The sequence below is a fragment of the Urocitellus parryii genome, chromosome 11, assembly GCF_045843805.1.
Source record: "Urocitellus parryii isolate mUroPar1 chromosome 11, mUroPar1.hap1, whole genome shotgun sequence".
Classification (NCBI taxonomy): Eukaryota; Metazoa; Chordata; class Mammalia; order Rodentia; family Sciuridae; genus Urocitellus; species Urocitellus parryii.
Genome location: NC_135541.1, coordinates 35,688,025 through 35,707,766, shown reverse-complemented (window position 1 = coordinate 35,707,766; position 19,742 = coordinate 35,688,025). Strand labels below are relative to the sequence as shown.

At 35.5% G+C, this 19,742-nt stretch overlaps 1 protein-coding gene across 8 annotated transcripts in view; it reads left to right on the top strand.

Moving 5' to 3' along the window:
- The window catches only part of Tut4 (terminal uridylyl transferase 4), a 120,903-nt gene extending 101,801 nt beyond the window's left edge, over positions 1 to 19,102 (top strand). For 3 of the 8 annotated variants that reach the window (XM_077791390.1, XM_026381658.2, XM_077791389.1), the window contains 6 exons: positions 1,018 to 1,133; positions 2,010 to 2,233; positions 7,188 to 7,288; positions 10,687 to 11,134; positions 16,750 to 16,908; positions 18,535 to 19,102. In XM_077791390.1, the coding sequence (XP_077647516.1) occupies positions 1,018 to 1,133; positions 2,010 to 2,233; positions 7,188 to 7,288; positions 10,687 to 11,134; positions 16,750 to 16,908; positions 18,535 to 18,623 (1,137 nt within the window). In that variant the 3' untranslated portion in view covers positions 18,624 to 19,102. Of the gene's footprint in view, positions 1 to 1,017; positions 1,134 to 2,009; positions 2,234 to 7,187; positions 7,289 to 10,686; positions 11,135 to 16,749; positions 16,909 to 18,445 lie in introns of all 8 variants that reach the window. The other 5 variants (XM_026381680.2, XM_026381674.2, XM_026381697.2 and 2 more) reach the window with 5 other exon arrangements.
- The last annotated feature ends 640 nt before the right edge of the window (positions 19,103 to 19,742 follow it).

Here is a 19,742-nt window from a genome sequence, read left to right as displayed (position 1 = left end):
GACTGCAGATAGATTTGTTGACTGCTAAATGGACATGTTTTCTTGCCTTCTAGAAGTATGAATACTGTTAGGACCAGCTAGAATTTGTGACAGTACAAAACTGAGCACTGAGAAGAATAATAAGCAAGGTGCTGAGGTAAAGCAAAAATGAACCTGGTTCTAAGACTTGGGAAAATTAAGCTGGGCATGGTGACACATGCCTATAATCCCAGCGACTTAGAAAGCTGAGGGAGATGGATCGCAAGTTTGAGGCCAGCCTCAGCAACTCAGTGAAACCTTTTCTCACAGTAAAAAAATAAGACGGATAAAAAAAGACTGGGGATATAGTTCAGTAGTAATGCACCCCTGGGTTCAATACCTAGTAACCCCCTGCCAAAAAAAAAAAAGGAAAATTATTTACTTCTTAGTTCCCTACTTTCTGTTTTAGGGTTTACTTTATATAATAGATATTATGTGTTCTTTTAATAGTTGTTTACAAATCCAATTATATTTGAAATAAACTAGAGAATTGCCTTATTTACATAAGATAATATGTACAGAGAATTTTGTACAGAGAATAATTTCCTTCCAGAAGTATTGTGTTGTAGCAGAAAGAATGAACTTTGTAGTCAGAGTACACAGCTCTAAATCCTTTTATCTGAGACCTAACCAGATTTTTAGTGTAGAAAAATGACTTTTAACTCTCGGAGCTTTAGATTCTTCAGCTATAAAATAAAGATGAAAATACTATCTACTGTATTGAGATATTCTCATTCATTTGTAGCATATCTGTACAGTATAATTTAGATGTAAAGTGTTTAGTATTATTAGCAACTGTGATGTCAGTGATGATTCTGAATCTTATTGTGTCACAATATAATGTTTAGTATTATAATTTAATATTATATCTTAATATTTGTTGATCTTTATTTACTTTTTTAAAGAACCACATTTGCATCTTGCTTTCCTTTCCATTTGAAGCTGAAAGTTTTATAGTGTTGTTTTTTTTTTCAAGTAAAATTATATTTTCCTCCCTAGGAGTACTTCTTTGATTCCAGAGTATTAACAGATGGAGAACTGGCTCCTAATGATCGATGTTGCCGTGTATGTGGAAAAATAGGCCACTACATGAAAGACTGCCCTAAAAGGAAAAGGTTGGCAAATGTTTATATATCAACATTACCGGGTAAATAAATGTGAGGCCAATTTGTAACTGTAATTGTGTTCAGAATTGTTTTAAGTGAGACAGTTCAGGGCCTTAAATTGGACCCTAGATGAATGTTCATTTGAGTGGAATTTTGTAAGAGTGATATGTATTTGTGGTATAATGGTGTCTTAAACATTTGTTTGTTCATTAATTCATTCAGGCTTTTTCTTTAATTGAAGAAGCATTTATTGACACCTACTGTGTGCTGAGAATTGTGCTAGGAGTTAAGATTAAAAAATGACTAATGCATGGGGTTCTAATTTGAGGACCTCACAGTTGTGCAAACCAATAATTAAAATAAGATTAACTGAATCCTTGAGATATATGCAGTTAGGTATGTCTATATATTTTGTAACCTGAGGACTATGCACTTCTCCAAATATATCTGTTTCATATGCCCCAGGTTCTACATGCTGTATTTAGTAGATGAGGAGAATCTTTTCCTTCACCATCAAATTTGGCCTAACACAAAAATTGGAAAATTATGGAATAAACTCATTTTTGTTGTTTGTTGACTGTTAAATTTAGGCAAGATACTTATTTTCTCTAAGCTTCAGGTTCTTCTTTAGAGTAGAGATAATATAAATCTCTAAGAATTCTTGGAAATTTAAAATTTAACATTAAAATTTTTAAGTATATTATTTTACAAAACTAACTAGAATACGTAATTTCTACCATATGAGTAGGTGTGTTATAAATGTGAGTTTCCTTGTCTTCAAAAATGCATGAAGCAGTGGTCTTTTTAGTTCCTTTGTAATTGTGTATAGTTTATTCTGTGACTTGGTCAGTATACAAGTCCCTAGCCCCACATTATTGGTATCAGCAGTTTACTGTTTAGACTAAAGAAGAAAGACAGTGAAGAAGAAAAGGAAGGGAATGAAGAAGAGAAAGACTCTCGAGACCTTCTTGACCCCCGAGACCTCCACGACACTCGAGACTTTAGAGACCCCAGAGACCTCAGATGTTTTATATGTGGAGATGCAGGACATGTACGAAGGGAGTGCCCAGAGGTCAAGCTGGCCCGTCAGAGGAATAGCAGTGTGGCAGGTAAATAGAAAAGGCCAAAAATAGTTTGTGGTGGAAATAAAATCATGTATGCTGATGTCATGCACAGGAGCCTATTTGTTGTTTATTTTAAACCTAATTGTATGATTTTGGACCTCATAATTTCTTAGAAGAGTAAAAATATGCTGGGGGCAGTGGTGCATGCTTATAATCCCAGCAGCTTGGGAGGCTGAGGCAGGAGGATTGAAATTTCCAAACCAAGCTGAGCAACTTAGTGAGACCCTGTTTCAAAATAAAAAGGGGCTGGGGATATGGCTCAGTGGTTAAGTATCACTGGGTTCAATCCCCAGTGTACACACACACACACAATGTTAACATTTAAGCAATGAAATTTTTACTTTGAATAGTACTTATGTATGGTTAATATCAAGGTCTTCACAGGTTGTTACATTAAATTTACTCCCTGTATTCTTTGGAATTGAGTCAGGCTCTTCTCTCTTGTCAATTTAGCTTTTTTGGGGAGGTGGGGGTGGGGATACCAGGGATTGAACCCTGGGATGCTTATCTACTGAGCCACATCCTCAGCCCTTCTTTTGAGACAGGGTCTCTTCAAGTTGTAACCTAGCATTCTTTACAGAGGTTCCCCCTCCCCCCCCCTTTTTTGTTGTTGTTGGTGCATGTAATGATGGAATTTATCCTGGGACACAATGTACCAATATAATTTGGCTAATATTACTCCCCAGGACTTTTCCCCTCCCTCCATTCTTCCTTCTACCTACTCCTTTCCTCTACTTATTTCCCTTCTTTTTAAATTTTTTTAAATTTTTATTAATATTTATTTTTTATTTTCGGTGGACACAACATCTTTATTTGTATGTGGTGCTGAGGCTCGAACCCCGGCCACACGCATGCCAGGCGAGCGTGCTACCGCTTGAGCCACATCCCCAGCCCCTCCCTTCTATTTTCATGAGATCCCTATTCCCCACATTTTCTTTTTTCTTCTCTAGCTTCCACATGGGAAAGAAACATACAATCCTTGACTTTCTGAGTTTGACTTATTTCACTTAACATAATGGTCTCTAGTTTCACCCATTTCTTGCAAATTACATCATTTTCATTTTTTATGGCCAAATAAAACTCCATTGTGTATATATACCACATTTTCTTTATCCATTCATCCATTGATGGACACCTAGGCTGGTTCCATAGATTGACTGTTGTGAATTGTACTGCCTTGAACGTGGGTATGCATGTATCATTATAGTATTATGACTTTAATTTTTTAGGATAAATACCAAGGAGTGGTATAGCCGGGTCATATAGTGGTTCCATGCCTAGTCTTTTGAGGAACCTCCATACTGATTTCCATAGTGGTTGTACTAATTTACAATCCCATCAACAGTATAAAAGCATTCCTTTTACTTTATATCCCTTCCAGGATTCATTATTAATTGTGTTCTTGATGACTGCCATTCTGACTGGCATGAAATAAAATTTCAGTTGCTAATGATGTTGAACATTTTTTCATATATTTGATGGTCATTTGTATCTCTTCTTTTGAGAAGTATCTGTTTAGTTCACTTGCCCATTTATTAATTGAGGTTTTTTTTTTTTTTTTGGTATAAAATTTTTTGAGTCCTGTTTTTTGGAGGGGGAGGGTACTTGGGACTGAACTCAAGATCACTCGACCACCGAGCCACACCCTTAGCCCTTTTTTGTATTTTATTTAGAGACAGGGTCTCATTGAGTTGCTTAACACCTTGCTTTTGCTGAGGCTGGCTTTGAACTCATGATCCTCCTGTCTCAACCTCCCAAGCTGCTGGGATTACAGGCATGCCCACCAAGTTCTTTAAGTATTATGGATACTAATCCTGTTTGAAGAGTAGCCAGCAAAGATTTTTCTCCCATTCTGTAGGATCTTCCTTCATATTCCTAAGTATTTCCTTTGCTGTGCAGAGCTTTTTAATTTGATGCCATCCCATTTATTAACTCTTGGCATTATTTCCTGAGCTTTAGGGGAACAATTGAGAAGGTCATTGCCTGTGCCTATATGTTGAAGTGTTGACCCTATGTTTTCTTCTGGGAATTGCATAGTTTCTGGTCTAATTCCCAGGTCTTTGAGCCATTTTGAGTTGATTCTTGTAGGGCGAGAGGTAAGAGTCTAGTTTCATTCTGTTGTTTATGGTTAACCAGTTTCCTAGCACCATTTGTTAAAAAGACTGTCTTTTCTCCAGTGTATGTTTTTGGCACCTTTGTCAAGGATCAGATGATTGTAAATGTGTGGGTTTATCTTTGTATCTTCTATTTGTAACATTCATTGATCTCTGTTTGTTGTTATGCCACTACCATGTAGTTTTTGTCACTATAGCTCTGCAGTATAATTTGAAGTCAGGTATTGTGATGCTTCCAGCATGCTTTTTTAGCTTAGAATTGCTGTGGCTATTCTGGGTCTTTTATTCTTCCAAATGAATATTAGGACTCTTTTTTTCTAGTTTTTTGAAGAATGTCATTGGGATTTTGATGTATAGTGCATTGAATCTATGTATTGCTTTTGATAGTATGGCCATTTTAACTATTAATTCTATATATCCATGAAAATGGGAGGTCTTTCTTCTGAGATCTTCAATATCTCCAGTGTTCTATAGTTTTCATTGTAGAGGTCTTTCATGTCCTTGGTTAGATTCCCTAGGTTTTGTTTCTCTTTTTTTTCTTTTTGAGGCTATTGTGAAAGGAGTTGTTTTCTGATTTTTTTTTTTCTCAACAGATTCATTGTTGGTATGTAGGAAAGCTATTGATTTTTGTATGTGGATTTTGTAACCTGCTACTTTGCCAAATTTATTGGCCCTAGCAGTTTTTTTAATGGAGTTTTTAGATCTTCTAAGTATATCATCTGGAAACAGTGATAATTTAACTTTTTCCTTTCCTAATTTTATTCCTTTTCTTTTCTAATTGCTTTGGCTACATTTTCTAGCACTGTATTAAATAGGAGTGGTAAGAGTGGACATACTTTTGTTGTTTCGGATTTTAAAGGAAATGCTTTCAGTTTTTCCCCATTTACTGTGAGGTTGGCTTTGAGTTTTTCATATACCACCTTCATAATGTTGAGATAGGTTCCTTCTAGCTCTGTTTTCTTCAGGGTTTGCATCTTAAATGGGTGTTGAGTTTTGTCAAAGTTCATCACTGTATCTGTTTGATGACCAAGTGTCCTTAATTCTATTTATGAGATGAGTTGCCTTTATGGATTTTTGTGTTAAACCATTCTTGCTTCTCTGGAATAAAACAATTGGTGATGATGTATGATCTTCTTAATTTGTTGTTAAACACAATTTGTTAATATTTTTCGAAGTATTTTTGCATCTAAGTTTGCCAGGGATATTGGTCTGTTGTTTTCCTTCTTTGATGTATCCTTGTCTGATTTTGGTGTGAATATGATACTGGCTTCATAAAATGAATTTGAAAGTGTTCCATCCCTTTCTGTTTCATGGAATAATTTCAAAAGTGTTGGCATTAGTTCTGTAAAGGTTTGGTAGTAGTATTCAAAGAATCCTTCTAATCCTGGGCTTTTGTTTGTTGGAAGGTGTTTTATTCCTGCTTCCATCTCATTACAAGTTATTGGTTTGTTTAGGTTTTGTATGTCCTACAAGTGTTTTTTTTTTTTTTTTTTTTTCCTGAACATGTATAGAGGAAATTATAGTGAGTTAGGGAGACCTATTCCTGTTGTATTTCACAAGGAATCTTAAAAATTTCTACCAAATGAGTTTATTTACAAGAAAAAAAAACCCTATTTGTTTTAGTCAGCTTTTTGTTCCTGTGACAAACACCTGAGAAAAACAACTTAAAAGGCAGATTTATTTTCGCTCAGATTTCATTCCATGGTCAGCTGGTTCCATTGCTTTGGACCAGAGATGAGGTAGAACATCTTGGCAGAAGGGTGGTGGAGAAAAGCTGCTCAGCTTAAGGCAACCAGGAAGCAGAGAGAGAGAAGAGGCCCAGGACAAAGTACAACATATAGTTAGTTTCCAAGGGAACATCCCCAGTGACCAACTCCCTCCAACCATGAAAACTGTAGGCAGTTTCTACCACCTCCCAATAATGCTTAAGGCAACCAGGAAGCAGAGAGAGAAGAGGCCCAGGACAAAGTACAACATATAGTTAGTCTCCAAGGGAACACCTCCCAATAATCTATCACTATTAATGAATTAATCCAGAGATGAGGTTAGAACTCTCATGATTCAATCACTTCCCCCAAATTCTGCTTCTGAATCTTGCTGCATTAGGTACCAAGCCCTTCAATGTATGAAATTCTGGGAACATTTTGGATCTAAATTATAACACTATTTTATTTTATTTACTAAACTTTTTTTGGCAACACTGAGGATTGAACCCAGGGTCTTCTGCATACTATGAGAACTCTCCACTACTGAGCTATACCCCCAACCTTCCTGATTCTTTTAGAAGTTGTAATTTCCAGTTATTTAGATTCCTACTCTAGAAAGTATTTTTTTAGAGAAATATGTTGTCTTCTTCAGAGAATCAATCAGCATAATTTGTTCTTATTTTCAAAACTGGTATACTTTTTTCTTGTTGTTGTTGTTTATTTGATGTTGATGATCAAACCCTGAGAGTTTTATGCATGCTAAGCATGCACCCTACTACTCAGCTACATCTCTATCCTAGGTGTATGTTTAAAATTGATCTGGGGCTGGATATCTATAGCTAGCATGCATGAATTTCTAGGATTGATCCCAGCATTACAAAAAAAAAAAAAGCAAAACTCAGAAGAAAAGGAAAAAATTGATCTGCTGATTTGAAAAATATCTTTTAAAATTAGTCAAGTCTTTCACTAATGTAGGCATAGTGTAAAAGTCCAAGTGTTCCAAGTTTATAACATTTCATAGAGATTTTAAGATTCTTTTATATAAGCAATAATGATTGCTGTTTTTCTGCTACTTTCTGTGTTTTTTTATTTGTATATTTTTGTGATGTCTTCTCTTAGCAGCCCAGCTGGTCCGCAACCTTGTAAATGCCCAACAGGTGGCCGGTTCGGCCCAGCAACAGGGTGATCAGTCCATAAGGACTAGACAGTCCTCAGAATGTGTAAGTATTCGGCCTGCAAATGAATTAAGTCTTGACAAGTAGATAGCATTATCTCTGTGGGTGATGGAGGTTGCTCTCTCAGATTGGCAGGTATAATCTTTTTGAGATGACATGTTACTTTGTAGAGGTGTCCTTGTTAGGCCCATAAGGTGGAATGAGCATTACTTTTGGAGTAATGTATATCTGGGTTTCTGTCAGTAGGCAAGCTACATATGTGAGTTTGCTTCTTCACTTGTAAAATAACATCTATCAGACAATGGATTTAAATAAAGTAATAACTTTAAGGCCTCACATCTTGCCTAGTGCGAAAGTATCAGTACCATTAATAACAATATACATAAACATCAAATGTATAGCTTTTCACTTTTCATTCTTCTTTACTTGAGCTGCGGAGCCTACCTGTACAAATATGCACTTTCATTTGCTAATATAAATTTAGTTTTATTTTCCCAATTTAGACACTACTAATGACAAAATTTTTAGAAGGAACATGTTTTTATGTAGTATGTTAAAAAAGATAAATTTATACCAGTGTAATGTGTTGGTTTTATCAAAAGAGGGATTGAACGATATAAAATGATTGATTCAATAGAAATTATTCAGTTATTCTATTGTACTCTTTCTTTTAAATCCAAGATTATGACCTTTGCAACAGCTTGTAATTTGATAAGACATTAATTGGGTTTTCCCTCTATTCTCAGTTGTTGGTATACATAGACATCCTATTTTTAACAATCCAAATGTGTTAGGAGTTCAGTGCTGTTAGGGCAATATGTACATGGCATTTTGTTTACATGATACTTTTGCGTTTTCGTATCACTTGACATGTGAATACCTAGTGACATACATCTTAAAAAAGATCAAAGTGTCAAAATTCAGACCCACAAGTTTTATAACTTTGCTGAATTACTTGTCGTTTTAAAAATTTTTTTTAAATTTTAAACTTATTTTACTTTTATGTGGTGCTGAGGATTGAACCCAGCGTCCAGCATGTGCTAGGCAAATGCTCCACCACTAAGCCACAACCCCAGCCCCTGCTGAGTTACTCTTAACCCTTGTCCAAATCATCTTGCACTTCTTAATTATTCTATATCAATAGAATGCTTAGCCCAAACTTGATAACTATGTTTCAGTGCTTTATACTTATTGAATTTAATCTTTCGAATGGCCATGTGATGTGGTACATATAGTTTGATCAAATTTTATCAATTGGGAAGCTGAATATAAGGCACATTATAATTGGGAAACTGAATATAACGGAGATTATAATTTAAATCCAGATCTTTATAGCTTCAAAGTTGTTACTGTTAAACATGCTAGACCTGATGTTATCCGTGTTTTAGAAAAACTCTGAAGAGTATTTGAAAAGGAGTAGTGGAATCTTGGAAAGAATTTATGAAGTTTCCCATCTCCATCCCAGATATTTAGTAAACATATTGTTGTGTCCTATGTTCTATACATAAATTCTTTATTCCTGTTACAAAATATATCAAACATGTTAAAAAGGTATGAAAATAATAAACCTACTTATATGCATCACCACCAGGCTTTTTAACAGTTTCAAATATTGTTGGCTTTATTAAAAAAATACCCACAATTGAAATCCCTGTGCATCAGCCCTCTTGAATCCTATTCCTATTATAAAACTTTCCTACCATCCTTGCCTTGCTACAGAAATGTATCTACAACTGGGCATGATGGCCTGTATATGCCTGTAGTCCCAGCTCTTGGTAAGCTGAGTTGGGAGAATCACTTGAGATGAGGAGTTTGGGACCAGCCTAGGCAACATAGCAAGACTCCTTCTCCAAAAAAAAAAAAAAAAAAATCTATTATCCAGAACTTGGTACTCATATTCTCTACATATATTTTTAAAACCATTATAAACATATGAGGCATCTTCTGTTATTTATAAGTGAAGAAGCTAAAATTTATGTTTCTTGCCTGAGGTCAATATACAATTGAAATCAAAACTTGAATTCTCAGGTTGTCTCCAACCTAAAGAGACAACTACACTTCTGTACTGTCCCTCATTTTCTTTCTCTATCTCTTGCCCTCAAGCTTTACTTAAGCTTCTCATAAGAGTCTGTCTAATGGACCTCACTATTCTGATGTCTAACAAAGCACCTCAATTTCAACATGTCTAGATTATAGTTTATATTTCTCTTTGTCTGCCCCCACCCATAGGTTTGTCCCTTTTCTTGTGTTTGTCATCTCATTGTCTTTATCACTGTCTGGTTTCCAAAGCTTTTCGTTCTCCCCCATCTCTATTTCCAATTAGTCCTTTAAGTCCTATTTTTTCTGCCTTTGAAAAATAACTCATAGCCATTTGCTTCCTTCTATCCTCATGGATCCCTTAGCCTAGGCTGTCATCTTCTTAGAAATGCTGTATTATAGCAGCCTCCTAAGAAATCTCATCAGCTTTTTTTTTTTTTAAGATTCCCTGTTTCGTTTTTATTAAACCAGATGTTTTTTCCTGAAATGCAGATTAGATTGATCATTCTTGACCTTTTGAAGACCTTTTAGTAGTTTCCCAATGTCTTCAGTATATAATGAAATTTAGAATCCTTCATTATTTTGCCTGTTTAGTTCTTCAGCTTCAGATAAGCTGTTCCCCTGCCTTGTACTCCAATAAAATTAAACTTCTTTCAGATGCCTTTTTTAAAAAAATTTCATGCGTTTTCATGCCTGTAGACCTTTAATCATATTGTTCCCTCTACCTGAAACGTTCTTTCCTGCCCCTCACCTCTACATTCTTTTATAAAACTGTTTTACCCTTGAATCTCAGCTTAAAGATCCCTTCCTTTGGGAAGCTTTAATTGATGTCCACATTTGTTGAACTTTTCTTTCCTCCTGCTCCCCCCAATATGGGTTTGGGTGTTCCTACTTTGGAATTTCATTATACACTATACATTCTTTATTATAGTAATCATTGTGCTTTATTGTGATTGCTTATGTAATCTTCATATGCTCCCTGTATTTTCCCCCGTAAATTTTAAATTCCATGAGGGTATACATGTTAGTGTTTTATTTTTAATACTTATAATAATGCCTAATACATAACTGACACTGCTTGTTGATGGATTGAATGAGAGTAACTATGAGTTATTTATATGAAAATTTCAAGTTCACAATGGGAAATACATGTTCTTTGTGATGGTAATGATATCTAGGGTCTTTGGATAATAGGAAGGTCCATGAGAGAGGGTTTGAGTACCTTGGGAAAAATCTTACATTCATGTAAAATGAGGTTTTATTATTTTTTGTTAATTATATACATTATATAGTTCTGTGTATAATGTTCTAATGAAATAACTCCATAATTTTATATTTTTATAATCTCTACATTTATTAAGATGTTTATAAATTAATTTTAAAATATGCCTTTCTTTTCTTTGCAGTCTGATTCACCATCTTATTCTCCTCAGCCCCAGCCATTCCCACAGAACTCTTCCCAGTCAGCTGCAATTACCCAATCTCCATCCCAGCAAGGATCCCAGCCTAAGCTTGGCCCACCTCAGCAGGGAGCTCAGCCCCCTCATCAGGTCCAAATGCCCATGTATAACTTTCCCCAGTCACCACCAGCTCAGTATTCTCCCATGCACAACATGGGATTGTTGCCAATGCACCCCCTCCAGATCCCTGCCCCATCCTGGCCCATCCATGGCCCAGTGATCCACTCTGCACCAGGCAGTGCCCCCAGCAATATGGGCCTGAATGATCCCAGCATCATCTTTGCACAGCCTGCTGCCAGACCTGTGGCAATCCCTAGCTCCTCTCATGATGGACACTGGCCTCGTACCGTGGCTCCAAATTCCCTGGTGAACAATGGTGCAGTGGGGAATTCCGGTAACTCTTCCTTTTCTTCTTTTGTGTCTGTCTATAGAAAGATTTGGTGGTTGGTATCATTGGTTGAACTTGGGAAATATAATGTGAAGAAAGGAAGGCAAACACTATTTATGGAGATGTAGGATAGGATTAAAATACATAGAGTGAGCTCTGTATTCAGAGTGCCTGGATTTGAATGCTTGCTCTGCCATTTATTATGATGTCTTTGGTAATCTCTGTGCTCATTACTTTCATCTGTAAAATAGGAATATTAATAGCATCTAAAATATAAGGATGTTACAAATATTAAATGAGGTAATACACATAAATGTTAGCTGTTACTTTTTTTTCTTTTTTTGGTACTGGAGATTTAACCCAGGGCCTTGTGCATGTGAGGCGACCACTTTACCAGCTGAGCTGTATCCCCACCCCTTAGCTGTTACTTTTTAAAACTAATTTTCACTGCCTCTTGCTTGGTGTAGGTGTTATTGGCATTCATTTTATAGCTGATGAAATTGAAAGGTAAAGATCTAAACTATTTTTCCTTCAAAATCTGTGATATGTTCCATAGACTGTACTGTGTCTCTGATTAAGGAACAATTCTTGAAAGAGCAAAATATTCTAGTAGTAATTAGTAGCATTAAGAAATAATTTTTTCTGTTATTTCAGCAATATAAATTATATAGAACATTTGAAAAATAAGAAAATCACATATAATCTCAATTCCTATATAAAACTAGTACTATTTTGATAAATTATGAAAATATTATTTATTCTTGCCTATTTAAAAATAGCTGATATTTGCCATATTTGCTAGTTTTTTCTGTAAATATTTTTAGTTTTAGATGGACACAATAACATTTTTTTATATATTTATTTTCATGTCGTGCTGAGGAACAAACCCAGTGCCTCACACATGCTAGGTAAGTGCTTTACCACTGAGCCACAACCTCAGCTCTGCTAGTTGTATATCTAGTTTTTTTGTAGTAATTATCTTTATTTTGGAAACAAATATGGCAAATTTGAAACTTAAAAAAGGGGGAGTATAAATTTTGATGAACCCCTTCATTACTGAACTTAACATTTATCAGTAATTTTGCTATTTTTAAAATCTGACCCTTTACCACCATTTAAAAAATTTACTGGTTTGAGTTTTTAATCAGATTCCAGACATTGGATCAAATTTGCTTTTACACTTTAGTTTGTGTTTCTAAAAAATCATGACCATTATTGGGGCTGAGGTTGTAGCTCAGTGGTAGAGTGCTTGCCTAGCACACGTGAGGCCCTGGGTTTAATCCTCAGCACCACATAAAACTGAAATAAAGATATTGTGTCCACCTGTAACTAAAAAATAAATATTTTTTAAAAAGATGTCAATTAAAAAAAAGAAGACCATTATTGTATCCAATATTATCTTATGTCCATTCCTGTAAAGTGGTAGTTAAGATTTAGTGGTTCTATTAGATCCAGATTCTTTTTTCTTTTCTTGCAGTAATGGGGATTGAACCCAGGGTTTCACATGTACTAAGCAAGCGTTCTACCACTGAAGTACACCCCTAGTCTCCCCACTGCCCTTCTTTAAAATTTTGAGACTGGGTCTTGCTAAGTTGCCCAGGCTGAATTTGAACTTGGTGATCCTCTTGCATCAGCCTCCCGAGTCACTGAGATTATAAATATGCACTATCATGCCCAGCTAGATCGGTTTTTTTTGTTGGCAAGAATACTTTTTGATTGTCCATATATTTTCTGATCCCTTGCTTTAGAAGAAACTTAACTGTCTGATTGTTCCTATTTTATTCCTATTTTAGTGACTTAAGATTGATCTGTGAGTTAGGTGATATCAGCTTGTTTTATCCATTGTAAAGCTCTTTTCTCTCCCCCTCCTCTCTCTCTCTTTGTGGTACTGTGTATTGAACTCAGAGATACTCTACCACTGAGCTATATCCCCAGCCCTTTTTATTTTGAGACAGGGTCTTGCCAAGTTGCCCACACTGGCCTTGAACTGACAGTCTTCCTGCCTTACCCTCTTCCCAAGTTGCTGGGATTATAGGCATATGCCACTGCACCTGGCTTCCTCATTAATTTTTACTTAATGGTCTTGTCATTTATAATTGTTACCATTATCCATTAATTCATTGGGAGTTATAAAATGATGATTTTTGTATTTACTCTTGGTGATTCTTCTATAAAGAAGAATTTTTCCTTATTAACTATGTGATCACCTTAAAACATAATTCACATGAGAAATGCAGACAAAAACTTGATTTTTTCCCTTTATCATTTTTCAAAGGAACTTTATGAATAATATTTATCCAAATTATGCTATTTCTTAAAAAACTGATGTAGAAGGTATCTTAGCTTGTTTGGAACAAAGCAAATAATATATTTCGTGGAGCAGAAATGCCAGAATGTGGGGACTTAATTAGATTTCTTCTTTTTTTTAATTGGGGGTACTGGGGATTGAACTAAGGGGCATTAACCACCGAGCCACATCCCCAGCCCTATTTTGTATTTTATTTAGAGATGGGGTCTCACTGAGTTGCTTAGCGCCTTGCTGTTGCCGAGACTGACTTGAACTCGTGATTCCCCTGCCTCAGTCTCCTGAGCTTCTGGGATTATAGGAGTGTGCCACCGAGCCCAGCTTAATTAGATTTTTAAGATCAAAGGATATATGGCATACATGGTCCTTCTAATATGGCTTTTGCTTATGTTATATGTTTATTGTGTGTATGCTATGACATGTACCAGGATAGTTACTAAGTTGTGTGTCCATGAAGACATGCCCAGTGTTTTGCTCTTTGATATATTAGTTCAGTTTTTATAATTTCAGGTTCTTCCCCCCACCTGCCAATAGTTGACCTCTGTTTCATTTATAATTAATTAACAGAACTAATCAACAAAACATCTAACAAATGTATCAGCCATACTGTCTCACCCCTGGCTGTTGTTTGAAGTGGTTCCTTCTGCCTGGAATGTCCTCTGCTTCCACTCTCACACCTTCTTCTATCTTGCCCCAAACCTGGGTAACTCACTTAACCTCCATTTTTAAATTTACAGCATTTTCTTTAAGAAGGCTTTAACTCTAGCCAGGCATGGTGGTACATAACCTGTATTCCCAGCAGCTTGGGAGACTGAAGCAGGATTATAGCTCAAAGCCAGCCTCGAACACTTAGTGAAACCCTGTCTCAAAATTTAAAAAGCCAGAGATCATGGCATATGCTTGTAATCCCAGCAGCTCAGGAGGCTAAGGCAGGAGGATCACAAGTTCAAAGCCAGCAACTTAGTGAGGCTCTAAACAACTTAGCAAGACCTTGTCTGAGGGTGTGGCTCAGTGGTTAAGCACCTTAGTAGAAGAAAAAAGAAAAAAAAACAACCCCAAACCCAGACAAATAAATAAATAGTAACCTGGATTATGTTTTGGGTCAGTGTAGAGTGCTTGCCTAACATGAGTGAGGCACTGAATTTGATCCCCAGTACCCCCCCACACACACACACAAACACCCACTAAATAACAAAACAAAAAGCAACCCAATGGTAGAGCACCCCTGAGTTCAGTCTCTAGTACCACACACCAAAAAAAGGGGGGGGGCTTTAACTCTTGGTGATCTTGTCCTCCAATTGTATCAGGTACCCTTTCTCTCCCTTGTTTCCTTAATATCCATATCATAACACTTACTGTGTTAAAAATTGCCTGTTACTTGTCTACATAACCCATTAGAGTGAACTTCTAGAGGCTAAGATTTGTTTCTTGTTTGTCATTCTATCTCTGGTAGCCAGTTTAGTACCTGACATATGGTAGACACATTGTTCATGTTATATATTATTATGATATAATAAACTTAATAAATATTATTTTTTGTGTTGGTACACAACTCATATTTAATATTAAAGCTGAAATTACCACTGTTAAAATGTAAGGACTGGGTGAGAATATATTAAAATGATAATATGGTTTTATTAGTGTAAATTATATGACTTTTCCCATTTTTGAAATAACTTTAGTGAGATTATCATATTTATGAAAACATTTGGCTGTGAAAATTGGACATGGTGATATTGGAATATATCTTTTTATGCTAAAATACTATTCCTCAAATATAACTTATTATATACCCAGTCATATTTATTATGTACACCCGAAACTTTCAGTTAACCCTTAGTTGTAATGTGGCTTTATGAACTTAACAGTGAACCAGCGACTTTGTCTTTCTGGTTATCTCCCAGGAAGAGTAAGCTTTAAGAATGCAACTATATGGGTTTATTTTTCTGTTCCATACTCTTCCACATTCCACACTTCCTAATTTTTGAGTTCCTGCTAGGAAGATTAGTGAATAACGACGGTGTCTTTCATTTGTTACCTAGCACATTGACCCTGAATAAGAAAATCTACCAGAAATGACCCAGAAGATTAATTGGGTAATGTACTTTGAAAAAAAAAAAAGTACCTAAAGATGCAGCTTAAAGGGAAATAGAGCATTGGCTATGGTGGCTCACACCTGTAATGCTAGCAATTTGGGAGGCTGAGACAGGAAGATTGCAAGTTTGAGGCCAGCCTGAGCAATTTAGTGAGACCCTGTCTCATAAATAAAATTAAAAAGTCAGGGGATGGAGCTAAGTGATAGAGTGCCTCTGAGTCCAACCCCCAGTACTGAGGGTAGGGGAAAAAATGGAAAGAGAAAAGAAAAGAAAAATAGATTTTGGTGGGTGGTTAGCCATAGAATGACAATGATTCATACTTTTTTAGTTTTTACCTAAGTGCCACCACTGTATTTTTGTTACTTCATTTAGCCTTCATAACAATCTGAGGTTCAAAATGGGACCTTCGTACTTTTCAGAACTGTGATTTGAATTTAGACCGGTTTGGTCCCAAGTTCTAACCATTCTGATCCCAGGTTCTCAACCATTACACTATAGTGCTTCAAACTTCTAATAGGACTTTCTTCCAGGGTCACTATATAATTCATTCTGGGATAATTGGCATTTTCTTAAAGATAAAATGTAAGTTCCTTAGTGTGAAATATTAGGGTTTTTTGAGATTTCTGTCCTCATCTACCTGTCTAGCTTTTTCTCTTACAACTTCCTTCTATGACTATTTCCATAATGTCTGTTTTGTAGTTCTCAAATTTGCTATGCTTTCCTGCTTTCAAGCTTTCTTTATATGCTATTCATTCTTTCTGAAACACCCTCCCCTGTTTCTTTTTGCCTGATTTGTTCTTTGTTCTTTTAAAACTATGCATTGTCAATCATTTTTAGAAAACTTCCTTTAACCTTTAAAGGCTGGGTTAATCTCCTCTTCAGAACACTTTTTGCAGGCTGGGGATGTAGCTCAGAGGTAGAGCATGCCTAGTATGCAAGAGGCCCTGGGTTCCATCCTCAACATTGGGATAAAAAGTTACATATAGAACACCTTTTGCCTATCTGGTATAGCAATTATTATATATCATTGAATATTTCTTCTTGTATGTCTGTCTTATATTTGAGCAAATAATTATGATCAATTCTTTAAAAATCTTTTTGGTACCTGGATTTAGCTTAGTTCATAGCCAGTGGCAACTGAATCTTTGTGGAATGGAGGAATGCTTGAATGAACGAAATAATGTTTTATAACATGTTTTTCTTTTCTTGTTGAAATGCAGAGCCTGGATTTCGTGGGCTAAATCCTCCAATTCCTTGGGAACATGCACCACGTCCCCATTTCCCCCTCGTCCCAGCTTCGTGGCCTTACGGTTTGCATCAAAACTTCATGCATCAGGGAAATGCAAGATTTCAGCCCAACAAACCTTTCTATACTCAAGGTACCATTGCTTACAGATTAGAATAATAAGCTTGGGTGTTTTTTTTTCCTGGAACAGGCTCAGTGAAAGCTAGGATTTGGGAGCGAAAATTTATGCATTCTATAAACATTTATGAGGAAGCATATCATGTTAGAGTCTGCAAGGTACTTGTTGCTCAAGCAGGTGTAAAACAAACCCCATGCTTGGGGCTGGGGATGTGGCTCAAGTGGTAACGCGCTTACCTGGCATGCGCGGGGCGCTGGGTTCGATCCTCAGCACCACATAAAAATAAAGATGTTGTGTCCACCGAAAACTAAAAAATAAATATTAAATAATTTCTCTCTCTCTCTAAAAAAAAAAAAAAAAAATTAAAGGAAGTACTGTTTAAAAAAAAAAAAAAAAACAAACCCCATGCTTAATTCACATTTTATTAGAAGAGGCAAACATAAAAATAGAAAAGTAGTTTAGAGTAATGAGTTAACATTGCCCTAGGAAAGAGTGGGATTTGTTGATCAGAGATTACATCACACAAGATTTTGACATTTGAAGTAAGTCCTGAAATTGATTTAATCTTTGACAATTTTTTTAAAAGTTGATGTTTTTAATACCTTTATTTATTTATTTTTAGTGGTGCTGAGAGTCAAATAGCCTTTCATTTACACAAATTTTAAAAATATATAGAAATATACACATACATTTTTTTTCCCTTTAACTCTTAAGATTAGAGGGAAGGAAGATTGTTCTTAGCTAAGAGGGTAATATGTCAAAAGTCACTGAGTTTTGTCTGTCACAACGAAGAGAAAATAACAAAACCAGGGGATGGGGGCATATGGTAAATTTGTGTAAAATGAAAGTCTAGAGAGGGCAAAACTAAGACCATATTATGAAAGAGGTCAGACATGGTTTAGTAGCTGTAGGAATCTATTCAAAGTTTTTCATATAGAGACATAACTTTGTTAAGTAAAAATAGAACCTGAATGACATTAGGAATTTATAATCTGCTGGTGGTGTAATAGTGCCCATGGTGGCTTTACCTGGGTAATGAATATTATAAATTGAAAATTCCAGGAACTAGGAGCATTTCATGTAATCCACTTGTCTCAAAAATACCTGTTTTGACAGGGAGGCTTCTGGTATAAACCTTAGCTTAATACATTTAAGCCTTCCTAAGTTATTCATATATTGCTGAGGCACTTCAGTATTATAGGATGGCAGAAGAATATTGACTGAGTTCTTATCTTGAGTAGATAAGTAGGGCTGAGGGAAGTTGTTATTACCATTTATACAAGCCTTTCCAGCAAAGAAGAGTCTGAAATTCTTCTGTGGTATGTTTCTCCTCATTGATTCTTCCCCTTCATTTCTTTTTATCTCATCTCCTTGCATATACCTATATTTCCCTCTTCCTTTTCTTTATTATTTCCTCTCCAAATATTTTGTCATGCTTCATCTGCTATTATATAAATAGGAAAAATGAGAATTACCTATAAGTTAATTCTAAGGGGTTGTCAGATGCATAGGCACAAGCCTTTCAGTTTCCTGTCTGTGTTGTATCCAACAGACAGATGTGCCACCCGTCGGTGTAGAGAGCGTTGTCCCCACCCACCAAGAGGAAACGTGTCGGAGTAATGCGAGTCCATTTTCTTTCAGCTGGTCTACCGATGCACAGCAACCAGCCAATCCTGCTGTCTCAAGGGTATCCGTACCTCAATGTCAGTTACATTCAGCAGAAAAAGTGACATTTAATGGAAAGCAAAACAAATCAGGTCCTGATTTAAAATTTTAACACGTTTAGATAGCTTATTTAAATTCTAAGACTGTTTTTAAACACTGTATTATTTGTATATAAATATGAACTATAGTTTTTACTAGTATCACTAAATTGAGTGATACAAATTTCATCTATTTTATTACCCTATTTTTAAGGGAATTTTATGTTTTGTTTAACCTTGATGAATTGTATAAAGAGAGAATTTAAAAATTACATTCTTTATTTTCTATTAGCTGTATTCATACTTTGGTTGCTTCAGACTTTATATATATATTGTTCTTAAGAATTAGGAAAGGATTTCATGTGTTTTAAATTTGTCACTTCTATTCTTTACAGAACCTTGTAGTGCCAAAAAACTTTTTAAAAGGTAAAAAAATAAAATAAAACTACAACATGAAGATTCAAAATCTTTTTCTTTTACATACTTGTATATTGAATATATTCAGAAAGTTGCTTTTGTCTGTATTTGCAGTTCTATTTTAAGTTAATAAATTTTTTTTATAAGAGTCAAATTTGGTTAATTCATCTGGGTAAGATGATGGATCTATAACAGGAATTCAAAGGTCTGTTTTACTTTTAGTGAGTATTCTAAATCAGATATACACATCTTAGGATCTTTTCATGAAAAATCCCTTATTCTTTTGGATTTTTCATAACCCTATGAAGATGATGGCTACAGGTACCTTCTCTATTTCATCACTGAAAATGTGACTTTAAAGTATCAAGGTTTCCTTGAAAATTAATGTTCAAATATTTCATCTTCCTCCAGTCTTGGAGAACAGACGATGAAGTGTACATGGGTATTCATTTTAATGTTCTCCGTACTTTTGTATATATCTGAAATTTTCATTGAAAAAAACAACAAAATCTATACCACAGAATGCCCCCCCAGTTTAGCTTTCCTTCCTGAAGGCAGTATACTATAAGGCAAAAGTTATTAATCGATAACCTGGTTAATAACCTTGGTTTTACTTACAGAATTAACTAATTTTCAGTATCTTGCTTTTCCTCTTTCAGTAACTGCCAGTGTACAATAACTGGCAAAATGTCCAAGTTGAAAAACAGACAATTCTAATTTATTATTTAT